This window comes from Melanostigma gelatinosum, assembly GCF_949748355.1.
Source record: "Melanostigma gelatinosum genome assembly, chromosome: 3".
Classification (NCBI taxonomy): domain Eukaryota; kingdom Metazoa; phylum Chordata; class Actinopteri; order Perciformes; family Zoarcidae; genus Melanostigma; species Melanostigma gelatinosum.
Window position 1 is genome coordinate 1,353,395 of NC_136636.1, and position 23,817 is coordinate 1,377,211.

The following is a 23,817-nucleotide window of genomic DNA, read 5'->3' on the forward strand; positions in this document are numbered from 1 at the left end:
AACCCGAAACCCGTAAACAATCCATGTTTCTGCTTTACTGCAGATTTCTTGGCGAACCGCAGAGTTCACAGCATCGTAATGCGATTATGGGCTCTGCGGGCCAAAGGCCGGGCGGGACGGCCGTGGCATCGGGCCAGCGGAACTTTATAATACGGAGAGTCCGTTTCCATAATGTTCATTTGAGGAAAAAAAAGTACTTTAAGTTCGTCATTCATTGCCTCGAAAACAATTCATCCAAACTGTGACTTCAAGGTCTTGATCGATCTGTTGCTTCACCAGGTGCTGAGATTTCTCAAGAAACAAAAGACTCTTGTTGCACTTTGTGATATATGAGCCCTCCTGAGATGTTTCTCCTGGATCGTTGCTCCAATAAGCCGGTTTACTTGAAGGGATCTGTTTTTGTTTGTGATACCTTCGTTTCCCCAAGAAGAATGACGGCATCATTGTTTCAGCAAAATGTCCCGAAACCAGCAGCTGTAGGAATTGAATCCGTCCGGAGCAAAGAAGGAAATAGCGTGACGTTGTTATAGAGCCACAAAGTCCACGCAGGAAGGAAGTCACGGTGGATGGATGGGTCAAGAAAACACAAGAACTGTCCTCAATTAACAAAACCCACCTCCCAACACCTTTAAAGCTCCCTAATTAACATATTATTACTCGTTTGTTGAATCTGTGCAAGTCCAAAGTGTATAAATGACAAATTATTTCATAAATTATGTTTTATGGGGAAATTATTGAGAGTGACTTCCTGAAGTCAGACTGAGAAATACCTTTGAACAAAGCCAGGCTAGCTGTTTCCCCCTGTTTCTAGTCTTTGTGCTAAGCTAAGCTAACTGCCTAATTGTGGGAGTTTAATATTTACATACAGCAAAAAATAAAGAATAAGTGTACTTGCCAAAATGTTGAAATATTACTACAACAATGTCGATTTTTGATCGTTGCCCAACCAACCAAACCTCAACCATAAGGAGAATAAAACGATTATATGTGTATTTAATGTGGAGGACTGGAGGATAGAGGTCAAGACAAGTTGTTTCATTAATTTAGTAAAAACTTTATAAAGCACAGTGAACTCTTGTGCCATGTTTTGATTTCATAAGAAGGATATAACAGATAATAGCTCAAAAAATGAGCTTATTAAGTTAGAAAACAGGAACTTCAAAAAGGTTTCTTACGGACCCAACAAGAGCCTCGCTTCCGAGCCATTGTGTTTCCCCTCCTTCTAAACAATCCTATTCCATGATAAGAGGAAAGAACATAACACAAAGCATACCGCGAAGTCAATTTCCCAATTATGTTTCATTTCCTGTCGAGCCAGCGCACTCTTACACCGTCATAAATCATAGGAAATATCAGTCACCATGAATCATACGTGGAGATTCAAATCAGCTGTTTGTATAATCCAGTGCCTGTATCTCAGATGGGCTAATGTGTGGAAATGTGTGATAATTAAAGCCAGGCGCTGTCTCTGTGGGGAACACTGTTTCCCAATGTGCGTTGAACAACACTCTACCGCAATACCTCCTTCAACCTGTTCGGACTTCCAGCGCCGCAGTAGCAGCCGTGACGGTTGCCTTGATAGTGACTTCAGCAATTTATGTGACTCCAACTTTGGAAGAACTTTGAAGGATTTTGAGTGAGATTGTTGAAACGTGACAATTTAAGGGGAAGATCGACACTCAAGGCAAAAAAACACAAGTCTTGTTCACGCACTGGTCAATTTTAAGATTGAATCTATTTTGCTTCAATCACGTGTTCTTTCATACTCGATGAAAGAAAACATCCAAAATACACATTCAGCTATTTATTTCACTACTTTGTCTATTTGTGTCGGTCAACTTCTCCCAAATTCACCATTAGATAAAACGTCATTTGTATATTAAAACATATCATTTCAGAAAACTTGGAATACAAAAACATAAAGCAAGTAATGACCTGGGTTAGTTTCACGGTGATATCTGTTTGTTTTCTTAATCCAGACACATACACGGTATCAATAAAAGATGATTGCAGCTCATCTTGCAGGTGTTTGCAGCTTTCTGATTTTCAGTACTTTGGCTTTCTGATGGCAGCGTTCGACTTGATGGTGTCGCCGATCGGTCGGTGCAGATTGAAATGTCTCAAGAACATTTGCCATCAAATTTGATTCAGACATGAATGTTCCTATCAGGTTAAATTGTAATTACTTTTAATTTGTATCTAATTTAAATGACTTTGTTTATATTTGATTCATGTTATATGCTATCCCTTTTTTAACTTGCACTATTGTATGTTTAGATTATCACTTTGTTTTTACTTGGTGATCTTATTATTTTTATATACAGATTTAATCTGTATCAGCGGACGGTGCCTGAGACTTAAGATTCACATTGCTAACAGCTGCTCTCAGTAATTGTTGTGCATATGACAAATAAAGAAGTTGAACTTAATTTCATCCCATTATCAGCTCAAAATAATTTGGTTTATGACCAAATATGTGCAAAACCACTGACCTTCTCATCAGCTTTAGGGACGCTTTGTGCTATAATGCAAACATTAGCATGTTCACATACAAAACGTAGATGCTGAACATTATACCTGCTTAGCATCAGCATGTTAGCTTTATCGTTACCGTGACAATATTTGCATTTAGCTCAAAGTCTCACGGAGCTTTAAGCATGACTTTGGACTTTGTCATACAAAAGTAAAACGACTTAACGTACCAGTGATGTTATATCTATATGGCAAAGCTCATATCTTGCTCATATCTTTCTACATCAAGTATTTTTTTTAAATATACTAAATAAGCGATAAGTTCACGTGGACGTCGGTTTTTAAAGTGGCTCTCAGGCTGAGAATAAGATAACACTGCGAGTACTGCTTATCTGTAACTGGCATTTGTTGTACGCAGCTAAGTCTGAGTCTGTCAAGTGTGAGTGAACGGGTTCCTTCCCTAAAAAGAATGAGCTGATTGTTAACCAACACACAAATCACAAGCGCTGTAAATCACCGGCTTTAAACAAACATATTTATCATTTGATTCAAAGCCAACATAAACAAAGTACAAATCTGAAGTTTTACATCTCTCGAAGGGATAAAGAAAACTGCTGCAGCAGCATCATTTAAAAACAATGTTTTCATTATCTGTTACTAGCTGCTGCACGACACATCACCTCCTGGTTGCAACGAGTGCTTTCCAAACTCAGCTTGTGTCCTGAAGACAAATGAGTGTCTCTGGGATTGAAACGCTGTCTTCATACATCTAATCAGAAACGTCCTCAAAGGCTCTGCACGTTGACATTTTATCATCCATCAATACCACTGGCATGCCTTCGCTTTGATTCAAGGAAATGCTTACATCACTCCGTCTCCAGGAGGAACACGCCATTCGCTCGGTGCAGATGGCTCCGTCCAATGGTTGGGGAGCTTTACGAGGGGCAGGCAGACAGAGAAGTGCTGCTGCCTTCTTTTGTGTTACAAAGCAACAAAGAAGCTGTATTTGTCTGTTTGGCTTTATAGATTGTCAGGTTTCTTATAGAAAACCCTGAGCTTATGATAAAAGGTTGGGACAAGAGTTCTTAGCCCTTTCTGATTAGCCCAATCAGAAAGATGGTGTTTTGGCAGTACCGCATTCATTTGCCTGTTTTCTGTTCAGATCGTGGTAACCACGGTTGGTAAAGTCATGTAGCTCCAGGTATCAAGCCCCCACAGCGAGAGTACAAACGGTAATGACGTCGGTGCTTTTCCCCTCTGAGATTCAGTATTTTCAACTTGAGGCGTTCAGGAGCATGCCTGCAAAAGCGTGAGGTTCATGGAGTGGAAAAACGTGAGCATGCAAAACACTTCACTCTCATTGAGACATTTGTAAAAAGCTACTGAAACGTCAGATCAGGGCCTCAACCTGCAGGTCAGGGTCCACAAACAGGACGTGAGGGTGTGTCTGATGGGACTGCTGGAGTCGGTTGGTGTGTTCTAAATGGACTGTGTTCAGGGGAAAGGGTCCTGACTCTTAAGCAAGAGTTGGTGTCTCTACCTTGGAATGACACCATGTACAGCAGTTTAATTAATGATATCCAGTGTAGTTGTGAGACACCGTCCCTTTTGAATTGAACTTCATGGATGTGCACAATCTAAAGACATCACGTTTTTTAGGTTCGTTCAAATAATGTTGAAACATTCATGCTGTCATTGCTGTTTACAACCTCAAACTATGAGCTCTTGCCTGGTGCAGGTTTACTTCTGTAGAGATTCTTGTGGTTGCGTAGAGTTCAAGGCGCAGCAGGAAATACCTGAAGCTGACGTTGCTGTTGGTGACAAAATGTGATGAAGAAATGTTTTGAAAAAGGAATAAACTGGAAAACCAATGCATCCATATTAATTTCAGCCAGATTTTAGACCTGTCGTGTCCTGTCTCCAGCTTATTTCTCTTTCCCTTTTGGTTTCATTTCTATTGGAGCTCCTGACTGGCTGCCGGGCATGTCACTCAGTTGCGTATCTAAACAGGACAACTGACCGATGAAGCAACCACTTCTGCTGACTGATGAAAGAACAAGTTAATCTACGTGCCGAATAACAAGCTTGATATGATTATGCATATGAATTGAGACCAAAATCCAACCTCTCGGAACTTCTTGGAACTGTCCACTAAACTCGCAGCGTTTTAATACACGACCTCACAAACACTTCAAACCAAACCAAACAGAGACGCGCGGGTTCAATTGTGTTTTGGCTTCTGAGAGTCTTGTGAATTCCGTTGATAGTTTAGTCTGCAGAGTCTGGGGGGCAGCGGTTCGGACTGATAGGAGTTTGGAGCTCAGACAATTAGACATTTTTTATTGAAGAGTAGTTTATGCAACTTTCCCACATTTGGAACAGGTCAAATTTGCACTTCATCACTGGCCTGTATTTATACATCAGAAATTCTTTGCATGCTTCATAAAAAGGTCTCGGATAAGACTCACAAATGACTCTTCATTGATGCATCTGAATGGACAAAGGCACAATGGCAGATAAGTGCTGGAAAAAGGGCATTTTGAGTATAATTCTAATGTTTCAACAGCATTCTGTTACACACAAACTCTTTACACCAATCAGAACACAGATACAAATCTGAAGAGCGCAAACAAAAGCAGTTACAATCTCTTTTAGTCGAACTTAGATCGGAACTTTAGTCCAAAAGTGTCTCTGGTTGTTTTTTGGCTTCTCTCGACTGCATCTTCCTCACCGCCATCAACATCATACTTAAGTTTCAGAGAGTGGGTGTTATAGAGCATCCCCCCCCCCCACTAGTTCATCGTTCTCTGTTTAGTCTTTAACAGCGTCTAGCAGTCTGTTGGTGTGCAGTCTGATAGTCCACTTGAGCGTGAAGAGTAATGTCTGTTGCATAGCAGTGAGTTCGGTCACAATCAGCTGAAACGAGCCGTTTTGAAGAAACGTGTCTCTCTTCCCTCAAAGTGGAGGGCAGGACGTGTCTTTCTTTGTGTCTCGCTCTTCGTCCCACCTTCCTTTGCTACCTGCAGCCACACGTCTCCACCACCATGTCCTCATACTGCTTGTAGACGACGTTATTGGCCGAGTCGATGTAGAGTATGCTGATCGGGCTGAGTCGAGTCGGGACGCAGCAGGTGGGCGGCGTGGACTCCGGGTCCATCGAGTTCATCAGGGTCTGTATGATGGCGTGGTTGGTCGGCTCCAGGTGCGAGCGGATGGGGAAGTCGCAGACGCCGTCGCAGTGAAAGGCCTCGTACTCCAGCGGCGCGATGATCCAGTCGTCCCAGCCCATCTCTTTGAAGTTCACATGGAGTCTCCTCCGGTGACACCGCGGCCTGGTCTGCATCTTCACGACCTGGTGTTGGGGGAGGGTCTGTAGCGGCGGCGGCGGCTGCTGCAGAGGTTTCTTAGCCGCCCTCGAAGCAGGAGCTCGGCGCATTCGGCGCTGGGTGAACAGGTATTCGTAGACGGTTTTGTTGTCATGGCCCGACCGCGCTTTGATCTCGTTGTAGAAAAGGTCGCGCTTCTTGCTTTTGCCAAACGCCAGGAAGAATGCCTTTTCCTTGTTGGTCCTGCCGGGTCGGGCGAACCCCAGAGCGCGCAGGTCCACGGGGCGACCGCCTCTCTGCTCCAGGGCCTCGAGGTCAAAGCACAGCTGCTGGGAGTGCTGGTTCTGCTGGTTTTTGAAGCCCTTGAAGATTTTCCATACGTCAAACACTTCCCATTTGCCGCCGAAACCGCCTCCGCCGCCGAGCAGATCCTCCGTGGTCTTCGTCTGGAGCAGAACAGCCGATTGTTTACCTGAAGCGCAGGTGTACAGCTTCAGGCACGGGGACGAGATTCCTCCACCGCCTCCGTCAGCGGCTGTGGATCCCATTGAGGCCCTGCGGGGGTCAGACGGGCGCTTCCTCAGGACGCGTAGCTCGGCCCCCAGGAGCCCGTCTCGTTCCAGAGAGCTGACGTTGAAGTGATACCTCTGCCGTCTGAGCTGTGGCCCACGCTCGTCTGTGAGGGAGGACAAAGACACAGACGTAAGAGTTCCAACGGACCGACAGGCAACCGCACACACGGAAGTGGACGATTTACATGAACACACGTAAAGAGTGAAGGTGCAAACAGATGTGAATACACACATGCATGCGCATACAGCTGCAAAGACATACACACACAAAGACTGCAAAGATTAGCCAACTGATCGATCAGCCAATCAACAGAAAATGTATCTGCAGCTTTTTATTCCTTCTCAAGCTCAACTTTTTCAAAACATTTACTGGTTCCGATCCTCCGATGAGGATGAATTCATGCTTTTCTGTGTCATAAATGATGAACATCTTTTGGTTTTGGACGTTTGAAAACTTCACCTTGGGCTGTGGTAAATGTGGTAGCTGGTTGTAGCTCTAATGCACACACACACACACACACACGCACATGCACACACACACACACACACACACACACACACACACACACACACACACACACACCACGAGCAAAAAAACACAGTCATGGGCAAGAATCACAGAAAATATTTACACACTTCCTTACAGCATGCTAGTAGTCCTCTTCTGTAGGTAGACGCTTACACACACACACACACACACACACACACACACATACACACACACACACACACACACACATGTAAATACATAAGCACAAAAACATCAGCAGGAATGAACTGAATGGTGTGTAATGTTTTCATTTGTTGTCGGTGAGGGAAACCAGTGAACTTCCATTTCTAAATGGAATCCAGCAATGAAATCTACTAAAGTACACACACACACACACACACACACACACACACACACACACACACACACACACACACACACACACACACACACAGCAGCAGCAGATCTTCTCACGTTATCCTCCTCTCCTTCCCATCCAGGACTTAAGCATGCATTGAAAACTACATTAGAACCAGACAGGGAGACCACAGTGGACTGTAAACAGGCCTGTTATTATGGACCTGCAGCTATTTAACTGCCGATAGAGAGTTAACCAGCATCTGCTGTAGAGGAAACAAACCATCGACAACACACACACACACACACACACACACACACACACACACACACACACACACACACACACACACATCCTGGCACTTCTCTGTGGAAGATCTGATTAAAGCTCAAACTGAGAGAAAGGAAGTGGAAGTTCAGATGAACTGTTCAGGGTTCGTTTTAAAGTCAAACTAGTTATTAAGTGATCAGTATGTGCACTCAGTTACCAGTTTATCATCGAACACAACAGTCCCACAATAAATCCTACATTCATGAGGAATTGTAATTCATGAAGCTTTTCTCGAAAGCTGCATGCAAATGAGGTTCAAGCCTCAGTACCGTACTTTCCGGACTATAAGCCGCTACTTCCCCCCCGCTTTGAGACTGCGGCGTATACACCGGTGCGGCTTATATACGGATTTTTTCGTAGCTTTTCTCCACCACAACAACCGCAACTTCCGGTTCCGGTCTCACACAACATTTACTGGCTCCCGACACAGAACAGTTGCTACCGGCAACCCCTCTGCTACCAGCTGTTACTGACAGGGTCGCTACAATATGGATGAAGTACCTTTGACCTTTGACCTGCCTCTCACGAGGACTGTTCACAGAAAAGTTTGAACGGCAAGATGCTTTTAACAGTACATGTCCGACTCGCTAGCTTCTAAGCTAATTTTAACATTACGGCCAATGGGGAAATGCTAACCGCGATTAGCATTATCGAATATATAATATATCTTTGTACATCTTTTCATGCAGACATACTTGCATTCCAGACTAAGGTCTCTCACGGCTACCAAACGAAAAGCAACGAGGCAACAACTGTTGTTGCTCATAGCGCCAACTGATCTGAAATCATGAAAACCATCCGAGAAACATGTGATGAAATATAGGAGAGGTAGAAAGGCAAAGAAAGAAACAGGGAAGTGTGAACAAGTGAGGGGGGGGGGATGTGTCAGGCCATCAGTTACACCTTCGCTCACCCCCTCACCATGCGGAGGAGGTCACCGGCCATTTGCTGAGGACACGCTACACAAATAAAGCCCAAATTAAAAGTACATTAAGTGCTTGAAATGTAAACCTTCAGCTGGGCTAGAAATATTAAACTCTGGTCATTTAAACATTGTTTTAAACAGTTTTACACCGTAAAGACAACATTACACAGGGGGGCCACCCTACTTGTGCTGCGAGGAGTGTTTATTTACCCTCCTGAGGCCGTAGATCACTGACAGCAGCAGTGCTGCCAGTGAACGACCAGATGGCTGGAAACACACAGAAACCACAACGCAACTGCACACGCACACAAATATGTAAGTACAAATAAATACACATGTACATGTATGTTCAGGGGACCCTGAGCCCATTCCATGATATGAAATATTCATGACTGAATAAGAAGCGTGCAAAATGAAAGTTCTGGGGAAGAATTGAGTCAAAAACTCAGCAAATCTTCATGATATTTGGAAAATTGCAGATTGATGAAGCCGTGGAACGCAGCTTCTTAGCTTAGCTTAGCATAAAGACTGGAAACGGAGGGAAACAGCTAGCCTGAGATCACAAGATCCACCTAACAGCCCCTCAGCTCACCAACACGTTACACACTGTTCAGTAAAGAAGAGGTGGAATCATCAACATAACCAAAAGCTGATGTTTGTACACTTTAGTTTGTCATGAACAAAGAGACGTAAAGTTCACTAATTGATACGTTATAAGTGTTATTGGTGCGTTCTGTTGCCTTTGAACATAGCAAGGCTAGCTGTTTCCCCTTGTTTCCAGTCATTATGCTAAGCTAAGCTAACTGGCTCCAGACATCTAGCTGCTCGATGGCTCGATGGCTCGGCTCACTCGTCGTCTCTTTTCCCATCGTTCCTTTCTCGACTCCAGATGCTCCGACTCTCTCACCTCATGGACTCTCCAACACAGACACGAGCACAACAGACAATTTACAGCCGCTTCCTGCGCCGGCCTCCTCACTGACCTCCAGACGCTGTTTCACCTCCAGCCTCCTCTCCACACAGCGCAGACACCAAACACCCAGAACCCTCCTCCTCCTCCTCCTCCTCCACCTCCTCCTCCTACTCCACCTCCTCCTCCTCCTCCTCCTCCTACTCCTCCTCCTCCTCCTACTCCTCCTCCTCCTCCTCCACCTCCTCCTCCTCCTCCTCCTCCTCCTCTGCCACCTCCTCCTCCTCCTCCTCCTCCACCTCCTCCTCCTCCACCTCCTCCTCCTCCTCCACCTCCTCCTCCTCCACCTCCTACTCCACCTCCTCCTCCTCCTCCACCTCCTCCTCCTCCTCCTCCTCCACCTCCTCCTCCTCCTCCTCCTCCTCCTACTCCTCCTCCTCCACCTCCTCCTCCTCCTCCTCCTCCTACTCCTCCTCCTCCACCTCCTCCTCCTCCTCCTCCTCCTCCTCCTCCTCCTCCACCTCCTCCTCCTCCTCCTCCTACTCCTCCTCCTCCTCCTCCTGCTTTTTAAGCCCTCAGATCATCACATGTAAAGACTGGAGCATGAAGGAAGCGCTTCCACCTCCAATATCGCAGATGAGAGACATTTAAAGATAATATATGAGAAGTACAGAGAGACTTTTCCTTATGGAAACAAAGAGAATAAATATGTATCACATGTAACATTCAATCAGCTCCTTGCAGGAACACATTTTGTGTTCAGGTAAAGTTGTAAGAAACATTTGTTTTATGGAATGTAAAGTGGTTTTAGAGCCACACGTTGCTCAATAAAGAGGAATAACCCGACAACATGTTGAATGGAACGATCTTATGTGACAACATGTTGAATGGAACGATCTTATGTGACAACATGTGACTTAAAGACTCTAACAGCTCCAGAACCTGCTGTCAGAACTTGGAGAAGCGGTGGTGTGGTTACCTTGTCCTTTATCCACGAAGCTGGTGATGGTGTTGGCCAGACCCGCTTCGTGCAGAGCGCTGCTGTTCAGGTCCCCGGTGGACCGAGACCAGTAAAGCGACAGCATGTAGTCGTGAGGAATGACCAGCGGCAGTCTCTGATGCGCTTCCCGGTCGCTCAGTTCGTGGGCCTTGCTGCTGACTCCCCGCTGCGCCAGCGGACCCGCGTTCTGCTGCTGCTGCTTTTGCGCACGGGTGGCTCTCTGGGGAGGTCCCGTGCGCACTGGAGCAGCTGCACTCGCTCTGGAAGCAACTTTCCCCAATTGTTTCCCCTGTGAGCCAACACCTCCACCCCCAGCAGCCGCAGTGCCGGCTCCCTTCCCTGCTGCATGTGCGCTAAAAGCCGCGGGAGCGTGCGCTTTAATTTGAGCGTCCCCGCCGGGCAGCCTGGAGCGCACGGCCTCTTTGCGCCTCAAGATGACTGGTCGGTCCCGCTGTTGCTGCTGCAGCTGTGCCCGGTTCGCGGGCACGGAAGACGCAGTAAGTTTGCTTTTAACAACAGTCGTCTCGCCCTTGATTAACGGAGGCTCTGCGCGGATCCGCGTAATCCTCACCGGACTCACCGGGAACGGTTTCCACGTCCCAGGAGCGGTCACCGGTTGCCTGCTCGCGGCTGGTGATGAGCCACCGATTCCTCTGCCGGTTCTTCCGTGGGCTTGCTCTCCTTCTCCACCGCCTGCCGCGCGCTCCGCTGCCTCTCCGAGCCGGTGGTGGTGCTCGGTCGGTCTGGTCCGGCTGAGCGAACCGAGGACGGGATGCAAGTAAATAAGAGTCCAGCAGCTCAGCAGGAGAGAGAGACGCGTCACAGCTTTCATCCTAAAGCCCTGTTGCCTCTTGCCAGGCCGACATCGTAATAACGCGCAGAATGAACTGACCTGTGTGCTTCAAAGAAGAAGTCCTGTTCGGTCCGAGTCCTTCATCCTCTGCGTGTTCTCTGCGCTCTGCCAGAGGTGAAATGAATAAAAAGCGCTTCTCCCGTCTGCACACTGCTGCAGACATATGCGAGGTTGTAAAAGCAAAGGTGTGGACTAGAACTGGCTTTTATAAGTTGAAGAAAGAAATCCTGCAAACCCTTCTCCCCCCATCCGTCATATGTAAGAAGCATCGTGCTGCAGAGATCCTGTCTCAAGAGCAGGAGTCCAAGAGAAGTGTGAGGAGAAGCGCACTCGCGTGAAACACTCCGCGACTCTGCTGGATGTCTTGGAAGAAACTTCTTTAAATCACACTTTTTTTTCCAAGAGAGGCAAGAATGGCGTAATGCCGCTGCCCCCCCCCCCTTTCCCTTCAAAGTTTGAACTCCGTCCAGTGAAAATATTTCACTCACACACCAACCTGCAGGTGCGCGAGAAAACCCTCCAACAAACCTGAGCGCAGGAATTGGAAACGGAATTCCAGAAAGCTGTTTTAATTAGCGCGTGATGTCATTCTGTCCAAACTCATTTAACAGCAATATTTCTCCTCAAATCTTCCTCCCCTCTTTCCACCGATGACTCACTCGAGCTGTAACATGGCACAAACCAATACCCCCCCCATCATCATCATCATCATCATCATCATCATCATCATCATCATCATCATCATCATCTAGAAAAGAGAAAAGAAAAACTTTGCATTCTGTCATTTGAAGTGAGCAGCTTTTCTAGGCTTCCACTTTGTCCAAACAAAAGGGTGAGAGAGGTGTCAGGTGACGTCAGGGTAGCTCACTGTCACACACACACACACACACACACACACACACACACACACACACACACACACACACACACACACACACACACACACACACTCATTCAGATCCTTTACTTAAGTAAAAGTAATAATACCACACTTGAAAAATACATATACATGTTGTGTATTTAAGAAAAAATGATGAAATGCTAAAATAACTTTGTGATTGTGTTTGGGCCAGCAGAGAAGGCTTTGCAGGCCCTGACGGCCGCCACTGGTAAATATTACTCGATTAACCGAATGCAAAAACGTCCACGTTCAACGTGTCCGCGGTTTGCAGAGACGCACAATAACAACATTAGTTCCTGACGACTGCGGCTGGTTGATCCATAAAATCCTCAACTCAACGATGAACACATCTGTAGATTGTTGCTGGTTTAAAATATCATATTATTCCTGAATATTCATATCTAACTCACTGTTTATGTAAAATCCTTAATAATTGTCGTGTAGTAGATGAATAAAGTATCCTCACGTTAAATTACACGGAAGTTCAAATGTTTAGGAAATGTACTCTATGTACTAGTTTTGGGGACTTTTGTTGCCATGGTCACAGTGATCATCACTTGGTGATTGTACAAACAGCAGAACAAATTAAAATTAATTTTCATTTTTGTAGAATCATGTCAGCTCGGCCTTACAGTCATAATGCATACGGGCACTAGGGGGCGCTGTCACTGGAACGTAAACGAGTGATTCCAGTCGTCTGAGTGAAGAACGGATCAGCCGTTACAGAAGGAACGACAGGAAATGGAGGGAGGGGTCACAGTCGACCCTGAAAACACACCTTTACACTCTTTCTTTTCTTGCTGTCGCCGGAGGACAGTGGGGCCTTGGTTTTGATTCTAAAACTCTTTGCCAGTTTAATTGATGATGCCACAAGGAGCGCCAGCTCGGTGCCATGAATAGAGTTTAGACCACGCGCTTAATGAGCAGAACGCTCGGCTTCAGATGTGTCGATTGTTTGTCGAGGAGGGTCTCTGTGGCTTGGAACAAGAGCTGGTGTTCTCGAGTGTTTCTGGTTCTCTGTCTCTCTCTCGTCTCTCGATCTGTCTTTCAGCGCTCAGCTGCGTGTGAGGGCGTGATGGATGACCGGGAGTCATTGGATAATACGAGGCTGTCATGGATCACGCAGAGTCAACGCGATGCAGTCGATTCAACGAAACAGAGAACGGACGCGAGTAACGGTGACTGGCCGATAGCTGCAGCACAGAGGAGGCTCAGCAGCAGCTTCATGTCGGCTTCAATTGAAGAACTACCCCCCCCCCCCGCCTAATACATCTCTGCTGCGTTAACAGTAAACTGTTGTTTTTCTCTCCGCCATTTCAAATTCTCGTTGTAATGTCAGACAGAACCGTGCCAGACTGACGTTATAAGATGATTGTGTCGATAAGACACATTAGCAACGACCAAGTCAAAGCGTCACCTCTTTGACTTTCCTTTCACTGCAGCTCTGTGACGCTGCGTCGCTCTTTACACAGCAGAAAAAAACAAACGAGTTACTCTCTGACAGCTCGAGAGACAATTTCGCTTTTGAGTGACTTAAAGGGACAAAGGTTTGGCTGAATGTGGTGCTGAGGAGGCCGTGTTGTGACCTAAACCAGAGGAGGCACGTCTCGTGGTGGCTGCGTTCATCAGAAGGAACGCCCACTAACTGTACGTAAGAGGTGGACGTAGTGATCGACAATATAAAGAGGTCCAATGCTCCACAGTGCTCAAGGTTCCCCTCAATGTTTCTCAAGGATTTCAATAAATTGTATTTTAACAATTTTACTGGTTTACATAAAACACAAGGTTTGTACATGATCATAACTGTTACATCAGCCTGCTGCACTCTCAGTACAGATCCAGCAATGAGTCAGTACTTTGGACTGAGACACACCTCAGTGTTACATGTGAAGCAACAACATTCTTCAGAGGAGGCGTGACAAAGCTCCACCCCTCACCTGACTCACCTGAGACAAAGCAGGAAACAGTTTGCCTTCCTCCCTCACTAAAGAGAGACACGCAGCCTGAAAACAGACGATCAGATTCACCTTCAGAACAAACGAACAACTTCCTCTGAGTGAGTTCAGCTCCAGGAGAGAAAAGAGGAAAACTACAACACTGCTGCTTCAACCTGCTGACGCTCCACACACTGAATGTGAGTTTGACTAAAAACAGTGAAGTTAGTAGAGGAGGGAGGGGAGCCATGACTGATGTCCTTTCTGTGTTTTCAGCTTCACTCACAGACTAAATGGCTTCCAGATCAGAGGAGGATCTCTGCTGTCCGGTCTGTCATGAAGTCTTTAGAGGTCCTGTTCTTCTGTCATGTAGCCACAGCTTCTGTAAAGACTGTCTGAAGAGCTGGTGGAGAGAGAAACCAACTCAGGAGTGTCCAGTTTGTAAGAGAAGATCTTCAAAGGATCCACCTCCTAACCTGGCGTTAAAGAACCTGTGTGAGTCCTTCTTACTGGAGAGAGATCAGAGAGCTTCAGAGCCTCTCTGCAGTCTGCACTCTGAGAAACTCAAACTCTTCTGTCTGGACCATCAGCAGCCAGTGTGTCTCGTCTGCAGAGATTCAGAGAAACACAGCGACCACAGATTCAGACCCATCGATGAAGCTGCTCGACAACACAAGAAGAACCTTCAGGAAACTCTGGAGCCCTTAAAGGAGAAGTTAAAGGTTTATGAAGAAGTTAAAGTGAAGTCTGATCAAACAGCAGAACACATGAAGGTCCAGGCCCGACGCACAGAGAGGCAGATTAAGGATCAGTTTAAGAAGCTTCACCAGTTTCTAGAGGAGGAAGAGGAGGCCAGGATGGCTGCACTGAGGGAGGAAGAGGAGCAGAAGAGTCAGATGATGAAGGAGAAGATGGAGGATCTGAGCAGAGAGATAGCAGCTCTTTCAGACACAGTCAGAGCCACAGAGGACGAGCTGAGAGCTGAAGACGTCTCATTCCTCAACAACTACAAGGCTGCAGTGGAAAGAGTCCAGCAGCGCCCCCTGCTGGAGGATCCACAGCTGCTCTCAGGAGCTCTGATAGACGAGGCCAAACACCTGGGCAACCTGGCCTTCAACATCTGGAACAAGATGAAGGACATGGTCTCCTACACTCCTGTGATTCTGGACCCAAACACTGCTCATCCAAGACTCATCCTGTCTGAAGATCTGACCAGTGTGAGACGAGGAGAGAGACAGCAGCTTCCTGATAATCCAGAGAGGTTTGATAAAGACTTGTCTGTTCTGGGCTCTGAGGGATTTAACTCAGGGACTCACAGCTGGGATGTTGAGGTAGGAGACAGTACATTCTGGGGACTGGGTGTGTCAGCAGAGTCTGTCCAGAGGAAGGGAGACATACTGTCTGGATTATGGAGAATACTGTTCTATGATGATCAATACTCAGCATGGTCACCATCAGGTCCACTCACTGTTCTCTTAGTGCAGAAGAAGCTCCAGAGGATCAGAGTGAATCTGGACTGGAACAGAGGAAAGCTGTCGTTCTCTGATCCTGATACTAACACACACATACACACCTTCACACACACTTTCACTGAGAGGATGTTTCCATTCATTAACACTGTTCATAAAGTGAATATCTTACCAATGAAGGTGTGTGTGACAGTGGAACAGAGCAGTTAGAGATAAAGATCATAAATATATTCATGGTGTTGATGTTTTAAAGCCTTAAAGCTGCACCTGTCCTCCTGATGTCTCATTCTTCTCAATATATCTTTATTATTTCAGTTATTGTTGTATTATTGTTGTTGTTGTTCTTTAGTTTGACAGTCAGCTGTTTGTTTCTGTTCTCTACCTTTTCATATATAAATATATCACTTAGTTGCTCACGTTGTGCTTTGTTCAGCCGTTCGCGTCCTCGACAGCCGAGACCAGAGGCTTCATGTTGTCGTCTTGTTTTCACGATGTTCGTCCGCTCCGTTCTCATCCATGTGATGTATCAGGAACGTCTGGAGGGAACCGCTTCATGTGCTAACTGTAGGTTGCTGCTTCTCTTTGTAATTATTAGTCTTCACTTTGTCTGATTAGAACATCTTACCGGTTCTGTGCAATAAATGGTGAAACTCCAGATTCTCTGCAGCCTTTCTGTGAGCCTCCTGTCCGCCGGGCTTCACCACGCGACCGCTACAATAACTCGCTGAGCGGGACGGTGTGTCGGCTGCACTGATGTTGAGACAGACGGGTGAGTGACGTTTAGATGGCAGGAAATATAGAATATATTCATGGTTTGGCTGGACAGATGTGTTGGTGGGCCGTCTTTTACTATGCGATTGGAAATATTCGTCACATGGTCCACTAATTCAATGGTTCCACTGTAATTAAAGTCACAAAAGTTGCTGTGTTGGATGAGTGTTCATGTGTTTGAATCCCTTTGTGACGTTTGGCGGCAGAAAACCTCCGACCAGCTGTCTGGGATCTTCATTGAGTGTTTTATTCTGTCCAGTTAAAAAGGTTAGCAGTCAGTGTTGGAAGGAGTCACTTTAACGAGACTGAGAGGCTATACTCAGGCACAGGGCTACTTTGAGCTAAATGCTAACGTGTTGATGTTTAGTTAGCATATTGTTTAAAGAGACAGTTCACCCCAAAATTAGAAATACATATGTTTCCTCCTACATGGAGTGCTATTCATCAATCTAGATTGTTGTGGTGTGAGTTGAGACGATAGCACTCGGCTTGTGATGCTCAAAGCGCCAAAATATAAACAAATCAACAGCAATCATGACCCGGTTAATCGGGTCACAGATATTGTTTTGAGCAGTTTTATGTGATAACTATGTTCAAAAGAAAATAGTTCATTAAGCTGAAAGAACCTTCGAGCCAATGTCTCCAACACTCAGCAACTCACACCAAAACAATCTCCATCGATGAATAGCACGACAGCTAAACATGTATTTCAGATTTTAGGGTGAACTGTCCCTTTCAAATGTTACGTTACAACGTTACACTGTTACAACGTTACACTGTTACAACGTTACACCGTTACAGCGTTACAACGTTACAACGCTACAGCGTTACAACGTTACAGTGTTACACCGTTACAACGTTACACCGTTACAACGTTACAACGTTACAACGCTACAGCGTTACAACGTTACAGTGTTACACCGTTACAACGTTACAGTGTTACAACGTTACAGCGTTACAACGCTACAGCGTTACAACGTTACAACGTTACAGTGTTACAACGTTACAGTGTTACACCGTTACAACGTTACAGCGTTACAACGTTACACCGTTACACCGTTACAGCGTTACACCGTTACAACATTACAGCGTTACAACGTTACAACGTTGCAGTGTTACAACGTTACAGCGTTACAACGTTACAGCGTTACAACGTTACAGCATTACAACGTGGCGTTACGTTATGTTACTGCGTGATGTTACTACGTTACAATGATACAACGTGACGTTACTACGTGACGTTACTCAAACACAAAATATGATTTTTTCAGTACTTTTGTTTCCTAAACCAAAGCAATCGTTTCACAATGTTATCGAAGGACAGAGGCTGTCGTCCGCTGTACAGATTGTCTTCAAAGGTACATTTGTGATATTGGTCAATGCAAATAAAATGAAGAAGAACTAATCATGTGACATTGTGCGTTTCTGCAAGCTTGATAGTGAGATTAAATATATTGATGAAACATATTTTAGTTTCATTCAACGTGTACCGTGGTTTGCAGAAACGTACAGCGACAACATTTCTTTCTGCCGACTGCGTTGAAACGTTGCTCGTATTGCTAAAAATATGTGTTGAGGTTAATAATCTCTGATATTACGAAAAAACATAAAACAACCCTGAAATAAATAGTGAGTCTGTTTGACGCGGCACAGTTAACAGTTCAGGACGATTTGGAACAGCAGCTGAAGGAAGAAAGCGTCAAACAGGTTTCTGTTTGCTGCTCGGTTACTGCTGGTGAAGGTGAACAGTTGTCTCTGGTTGCTTCTCGTCAGTTTCTTCTCCTGACGTCAGCGCCACGTCATCTGCTCCGAGTTAAGACTGTGTGAATGTAATCCTGTTCACCAGGTGTCTCACTGTTGAACAGCGCTCTGAACGAACCAGAAGAAGATGTTGTGCATCGGGAGGTCGGCCGTGTGTGTCGCCAAGGCAAGTTTATATGTATAGCACATTTCAACAACAAGGTAATTCAAAGTGCTTCACATAAAACCATTAAAAGCATCAAAACATAAGGCAAAAGAAAAGGAGATTTAAAAACAATTAAAGAAACAGTGCAAGAAATAAAATTCAGTAGTAAAATGCAGAAATGCAGGAAATTGATGAATATATGAATTGAACGTGGTTCAATTAAAGGCAGCAGCAAACAGAAGTATCTATACGTTATCAATACCCTGCAGTCATATATTTTTATATATTTCTATAAAAACGTGGGTCAGTTTAAACTGTTCATAATTACAATCATGTATCATTCTCTGGTCCATATGTGGCTACGAACAGCCAAAGATCAGTGTTCAATCAGTGATCCCTTTTAATTCAACCACAACATGATGTTTGGTGTGTGTTGAAGAAAAGCCTCAAAACAAAGACAGAAATGCTAGCTTCCAAATACACACACGTTCTCACACACACACACACACACGCACACACACACACACGCACACACACACGCACACACGCACACACACACGCACACATGCACACACACACACACACACACACGCACGCACGCACACACACACGCACACACACGCACACACACACACACACACACACGCACACACACACACACACGCACACACACACACCACGGCACCTGTCAAAGACCAAAGGAGCAAAAACACGAAAGTTAAAATATCAACTCCTTTTCCAAACCTGCTCACCCTGTTTAAGTCTGTAGCCTAATAATGAACTTCGTTTCTTTTCTGTTTCTTTAAATACAAGGGCGAGTGTACTGAATGCACAGATTATATCTATACAGTCAAAAAAGCAAAGGAGATTTAATCGACGTCTCCCTGAGACATTACGCTGCACGCAATCAACCACACACTGCCGCAGTTCTGCAATTACTCGCACACAAACCACGTCTGGAAAAGATCTCTGCCGATCTGCGTTGAAGGTAAAGGTTCGAGGGCTGGAAGGCTAGAACGCCTTTTAAATCATATTCAGGTTCTACTGTTCGATACTCAAAGAGAAGCTCTTCTCAGGCTTGTTCAAGAACTGCAGCACATTTATGGAGTCCTCCGTGGAATAAGTCCTGAGGGCAATATTTATTGAAACCAGACTTTACTTTCCTCTCTTGTTAATCATCTCACGACCCCTCAGATTAATCTGGGGACCTTCAGGAGGGGCCCGACCCTTAGGTTGGGACCCACTGGAGCAGCATGCTGCTCTAATGCCACACAGAAGAAGATATCTCGGACATTTTGCTGCACAAGTAGTTTAGTTGTGTTGATAACACTTCTGGGCATTTACGTATTGAAATGCAGGATCTTTTTGGAGACTATTTCTACAGAAATGTATCGGCACGTTTACTACTTCTTCCGCCTCAGCTTTCTTGTGTTCTCTCTCTGTTTTCACTGTTTATTTCTGTTCTTGTCACAGTTTTTCACCAGTCATTGAAGACACGCTGAGCGCCCCACTTCTTGGAAATGACTCGTCGTTCTTCTCACTGCAGCTCTTAAAGCCCCTCATTGTGCTCTGATCTGACAGCAGTTCTGCTCCCCGTCTCGTGGGGGTTTTTCGGGGACTCGGTAATTGACTTGAAACCGAACCCAGAGCCGGCGAGCGTGCTGCTGTATGTACCGCTCGCAGCAGATGCTCTTCCAGTGCCCCCTTCAGGCCCCCGTCAGCCAGGGCCTCCTCGTGGAACAACTTGAGAACATCCAGTCGGCGGTGAGGAGGTTCCAGGTTGCAGGTTGCAGGTGAGGCCAAACAATGTGACACGGATCACAGCGAGAGCCCGTTCATTGGTTTCTTCATCGGAGGTGCAGAATGAGTAAACTCCTCTGACACAGAGACTCAGGAAGAGAGAGCCGGGGAACCGTGAACCTCCACGCGGTGACCCACGCAGCGAGAGAAACAAAGGCGTGACGTCAGCGCGTTGTTGTCATGAAGGAACGCGTCGGTGTTGTATCTACGTTGGTTTGACTGGTTTCCTGGAACACGTCTGTGTTGTTGTGTGTCAGAGCGACTTTATTTGGTCGCTGACATGGCAAAAGATATTATAAAACAAACGATATGGATTCATATTAAAACATTTTAGAAAGTTCTCAAGTTCAAAGCAAATGCAAACCAGCAGAAACAGAAAGATGACATTTTATATCCAGAACGATATCAGGAACTACAATCACCTCTTGATCAAACTGAGGAAACGCTGGATATAAAGCTTGAAAATCATTTTGGACTCAAATTAAGACTTTTTCCTTTAAAACTAATTAATTTGTGTTATTTTTCTTTGTGCTACAAGATAGAAAGTCTTTTCAAGGTTTCATGAATTGGCATAAAGTTGTGAATAAAGGTTTTATGAATAAGAACATCATGTTAATAATGTTGAGAGACACATTTATCAAGTCGATGATGTCAACAAGGCTGAACTAAATATTAAGTTTGTCACCTTCTGGGCTGTTGAGTTCCATCTCATTATGAATACACAGAAACGTGATTTGACTGTAAACCAGCATGAACAAGAACTCCTCAAATGTTTGATGCATCTCAGTGTGAAGACATCATCAGGGCAACAAGTAGATCTCATGTTGTTCATGTTCTAATGCGACGGTATGTTGGACGAGCAGTTCCTTCACAAAACAAGCGTCTTGTACTTTTGAATCAAAGGTTTTATGGTCACGGTTCATCTCGTCGTTGGTCGGCTCGGTTCCAAACTCTTCAGAGAAGAAACGTCAATGGAGTGACTGAATGGTGTTCACCGTTCAGAGGGTGGGCGGTCCCTGTTGACCTGCATGAAGATTGAGTCATCAGCAGAGTGCCAGTAAGGGACGGTCAGGTGGTCGACACAAACATTCAGATTCGTCCTCTGGGGACCGTGAATGTCAACACATGTCCAACATGTCTCCTTAAAGTGATGCTCCCAGACAACCACACTGCACCCTCAAGTACATTTCAAGGGAAACGTCATTTTCTCCGGTTACAATTTAAAACGGTTTTGAAAATGTGAATCGAAACAAAACTAAAATAGAAAGTACAAATATGCTTCTTTATGTTTCGGCAACAAACCTACTCGGATAGTTTCAGTGAAACACGTCATGGTTTGACTTAAAGTGACTCAGAAATGAAAACAAAACAAAAGACTTGACCCGTCGATCACCGCGACGCCTCCCCACGTGGACTTCCATCGACGTCTGTGATCCGTCAAAAGCAAACGTAACCAACGACTAAATTCCCCTAAAATGTAATTCACAGTTTATTTTGTACGTGAATGTATTGTCGGCAGTTTCCAGATTAATTATTCATGTTTCAAGCCGGAGCAAAAGTGCACACTCCTTTAAAAATACTTAATTGGTGCTAAACACGTTCTTTGTAAATATAGCTGCATTTCTGTCCATTCTTTCCACTTTGTTTCAGTTCCTGTTGAGACATCAGAGGGTTGAAAGACATTCTGCATTCAAATGACGGCTTTCAGTCGTAAAGCCGGTGGAGAGTCGAGTGGCCGTATGCTGAGGGGCTTGATCCTGAGAGAAAGAGCTCCTTCTCTGGGCCAGAGAGGCCTTGCTTTTCCACCTGAGCCGCAGGTGTTTGCTTAACGTGCTTGTGGTTTGAGCGGCTGCAGCTCCGTCATTTAGCTTCACCCTGGAAATGTTGACTTTCAGCTCGCCTCCTCCCTGAAGCCTGCCAGCCCGGGGGAAGAGGGAAAAAACCCACTCTGGCTCCTGATAAACGGGGTGTGTCAACATGTCCCTGTGTGTGTGTGTGTGTGTGTGTGTGTGTGTGTGTGTGTGTGTGTGTGCGTGTGTGTGTGTGTGCGTGTGTGTGTGTGTGTGTTTTACGATGATGATGATGGCGGTGGTGATGATTGTAGCCTATCACCTTCCATGGCCTCCCCCTTCCTCTTCCTTTGACGCACGGTGGAAATGAGTGGATGTGGAACCGGCTGCAGGCGGCGGAGCTCGGTAACACGATGAGGAAGAATGGCGGCGCGAGTGCGGCGCGAGTGCGGCGCGAGTGCGGCGCGAGTGCGGCGCGAGTGCGGCGCGAGTGCGGCGCGAGTGCGGGTGTTTCTGTGTTTTCTCAGAGGATCAGTGAAGGCAGCTCACTGAAGCACGCCGCTACTTACTGCCGGAGTACAGAAGGCCCAGGTTGTCATTGAGAGGAGTCGTTTGACCAATTTTCGGGGGGATTTACACATCCGTTTTCTTTCAGGGAGCTGACGAGCACTCAACCGTTACTGTACGAAGATACCCCACCTGCAGCGGGTTAGCTTAGCTTAGCATAAAGACTGTAAGCAGGGGGAAACTGTCCAAAGTTAACAAAATCCAAATTTCTGTCTCCAGGAAATATCGCGAAAAAGGCGGAAAACTACTGATAATGAAGTGCAATGGAACGAGACTCGATGATTAAATGATGACGTACAAGAAGAGCTGAAAATATCAGATTTGTGTGTCGCGATGAGGAGACTGTCACCTTCCTCACAAACACATGGAACAAACAGAAATGTCATATTTCCACCACGTTCTCCATCATCTGAGCTCTTTGCCTCCTCTCTCGTTTCGTCTTCTTCCTCCTTCTGCAGAATTACCTCCACCAGCTGTTCATCTCCGTCAGCCAGTGAACTCACACATGCATTTTCATTTGCAGATTTTCTGGAAATTCAGTTTAAATCCGTGAAACATTTGAATGTAAACGAGGCTAAAGAGCTACAACGCTAGCACGGCTCATAAACAGTTTCTGTTCTTCTGTATCTGTCTTTTTCATCCGTTCAGAAGGAAGAAGAAGAAGGAGTTCTTCTGAACCCTGATCCTTGTTCTTCACCTCACCTGTCTGACCCCCCCCCCCCCCCCCCCCCCATCTGCCCCGTCAGCACATGGCCTTTCTGTTACCTGGCATGCCAATGCGCCCCGTTTATTTTCACGGGTTTACATTTTCTGCCGATCTCTGCCAGAGACAATATTATGCTGGAAATATACAGGTATTAACTGTTAAGACTTCAGATGGTCAAATAAACCGGGGGGGGGGGGGGGGGGGGGTTGGCTCTGGCACGGCCCAACAGAGAAGAGATTGTGTGAGAACATGCCTTACTGCTAATGACACTCACGAAGGGGGGGGGGGGGGGGGGGGGGGTGCTCAATCACTAATAATTACTCCTCCTCCATCCATTGATGTGCTTCTCGCTCCCGGTCCAGCTGATTTCCAGCCACGTCTCTCAGCCTCTTCTGCTCTGACCTGTAGCAGGCCGGGGGGGGGGGGGGGGGCGTAGATGGTGATGGATCTGTTCTGGCTGAACTTCGGGGGTTCAGTTACGCAGGACGTCTCGCTGCGTGTGGTGGCTCTCGGGGTCTGACTGCAGATGCTGTTGTTGAACGAGTCTCCAGGGTTCAGACGTGAGGCGTGTGAATTGTTGGACTGTTACTGTAATTACTACCTCGGTTCTAGTGTCACTTCTTACACACGTTACAGCTTCACTGTCGTATCGAATCGTTGTTTTTCTCATTTTATTTAACTTTTCTACTTGATGTATCTACCTCTCGGTTCCTGCTGCTGTCTTCTATTTTCTAATG

At 45.8% G+C, this 23,817-nt stretch overlaps 2 protein-coding genes across 2 annotated transcripts in view; one reads left to right on the forward strand and one right to left on the reverse strand.

The window, feature by feature from the left end:
• Positions 1 to 15,946, forward strand: part of LOC306775284 (E3 ubiquitin-protein ligase TRIM39-like) — a 193,118-nt gene extending 177,172 nt beyond the window's left edge. Inside the window, exon 3 of the mRNA XM_079265607.1 lies at positions 14,381 to 15,946. Coding sequence (XP_079121733.1) covers positions 14,381 to 15,750 — 1,370 coding nt within the window. The 3' untranslated portion in view covers positions 15,751 to 15,946. The remainder of the gene's footprint in view (positions 1 to 14,380) is intronic.
• On the reverse strand, positions 4,872 to 11,215 carry gdf5 (growth differentiation factor 5; the record flags this gene model as incomplete). Its single annotated transcript, XM_079265606.1, has 2 exons — positions 4,872 to 6,474; positions 10,363 to 11,215. 2 exons carry the CDS (start codon positions 11,213 to 11,215, stop codon positions 5,489 to 5,491), a joined length of 1,839 nt encoding a protein of 612 aa, XP_079121732.1. The 3' UTR covers positions 4,872 to 5,488.
• Positions 15,947 to 23,817: the final 7,871 nt, after the last annotated feature.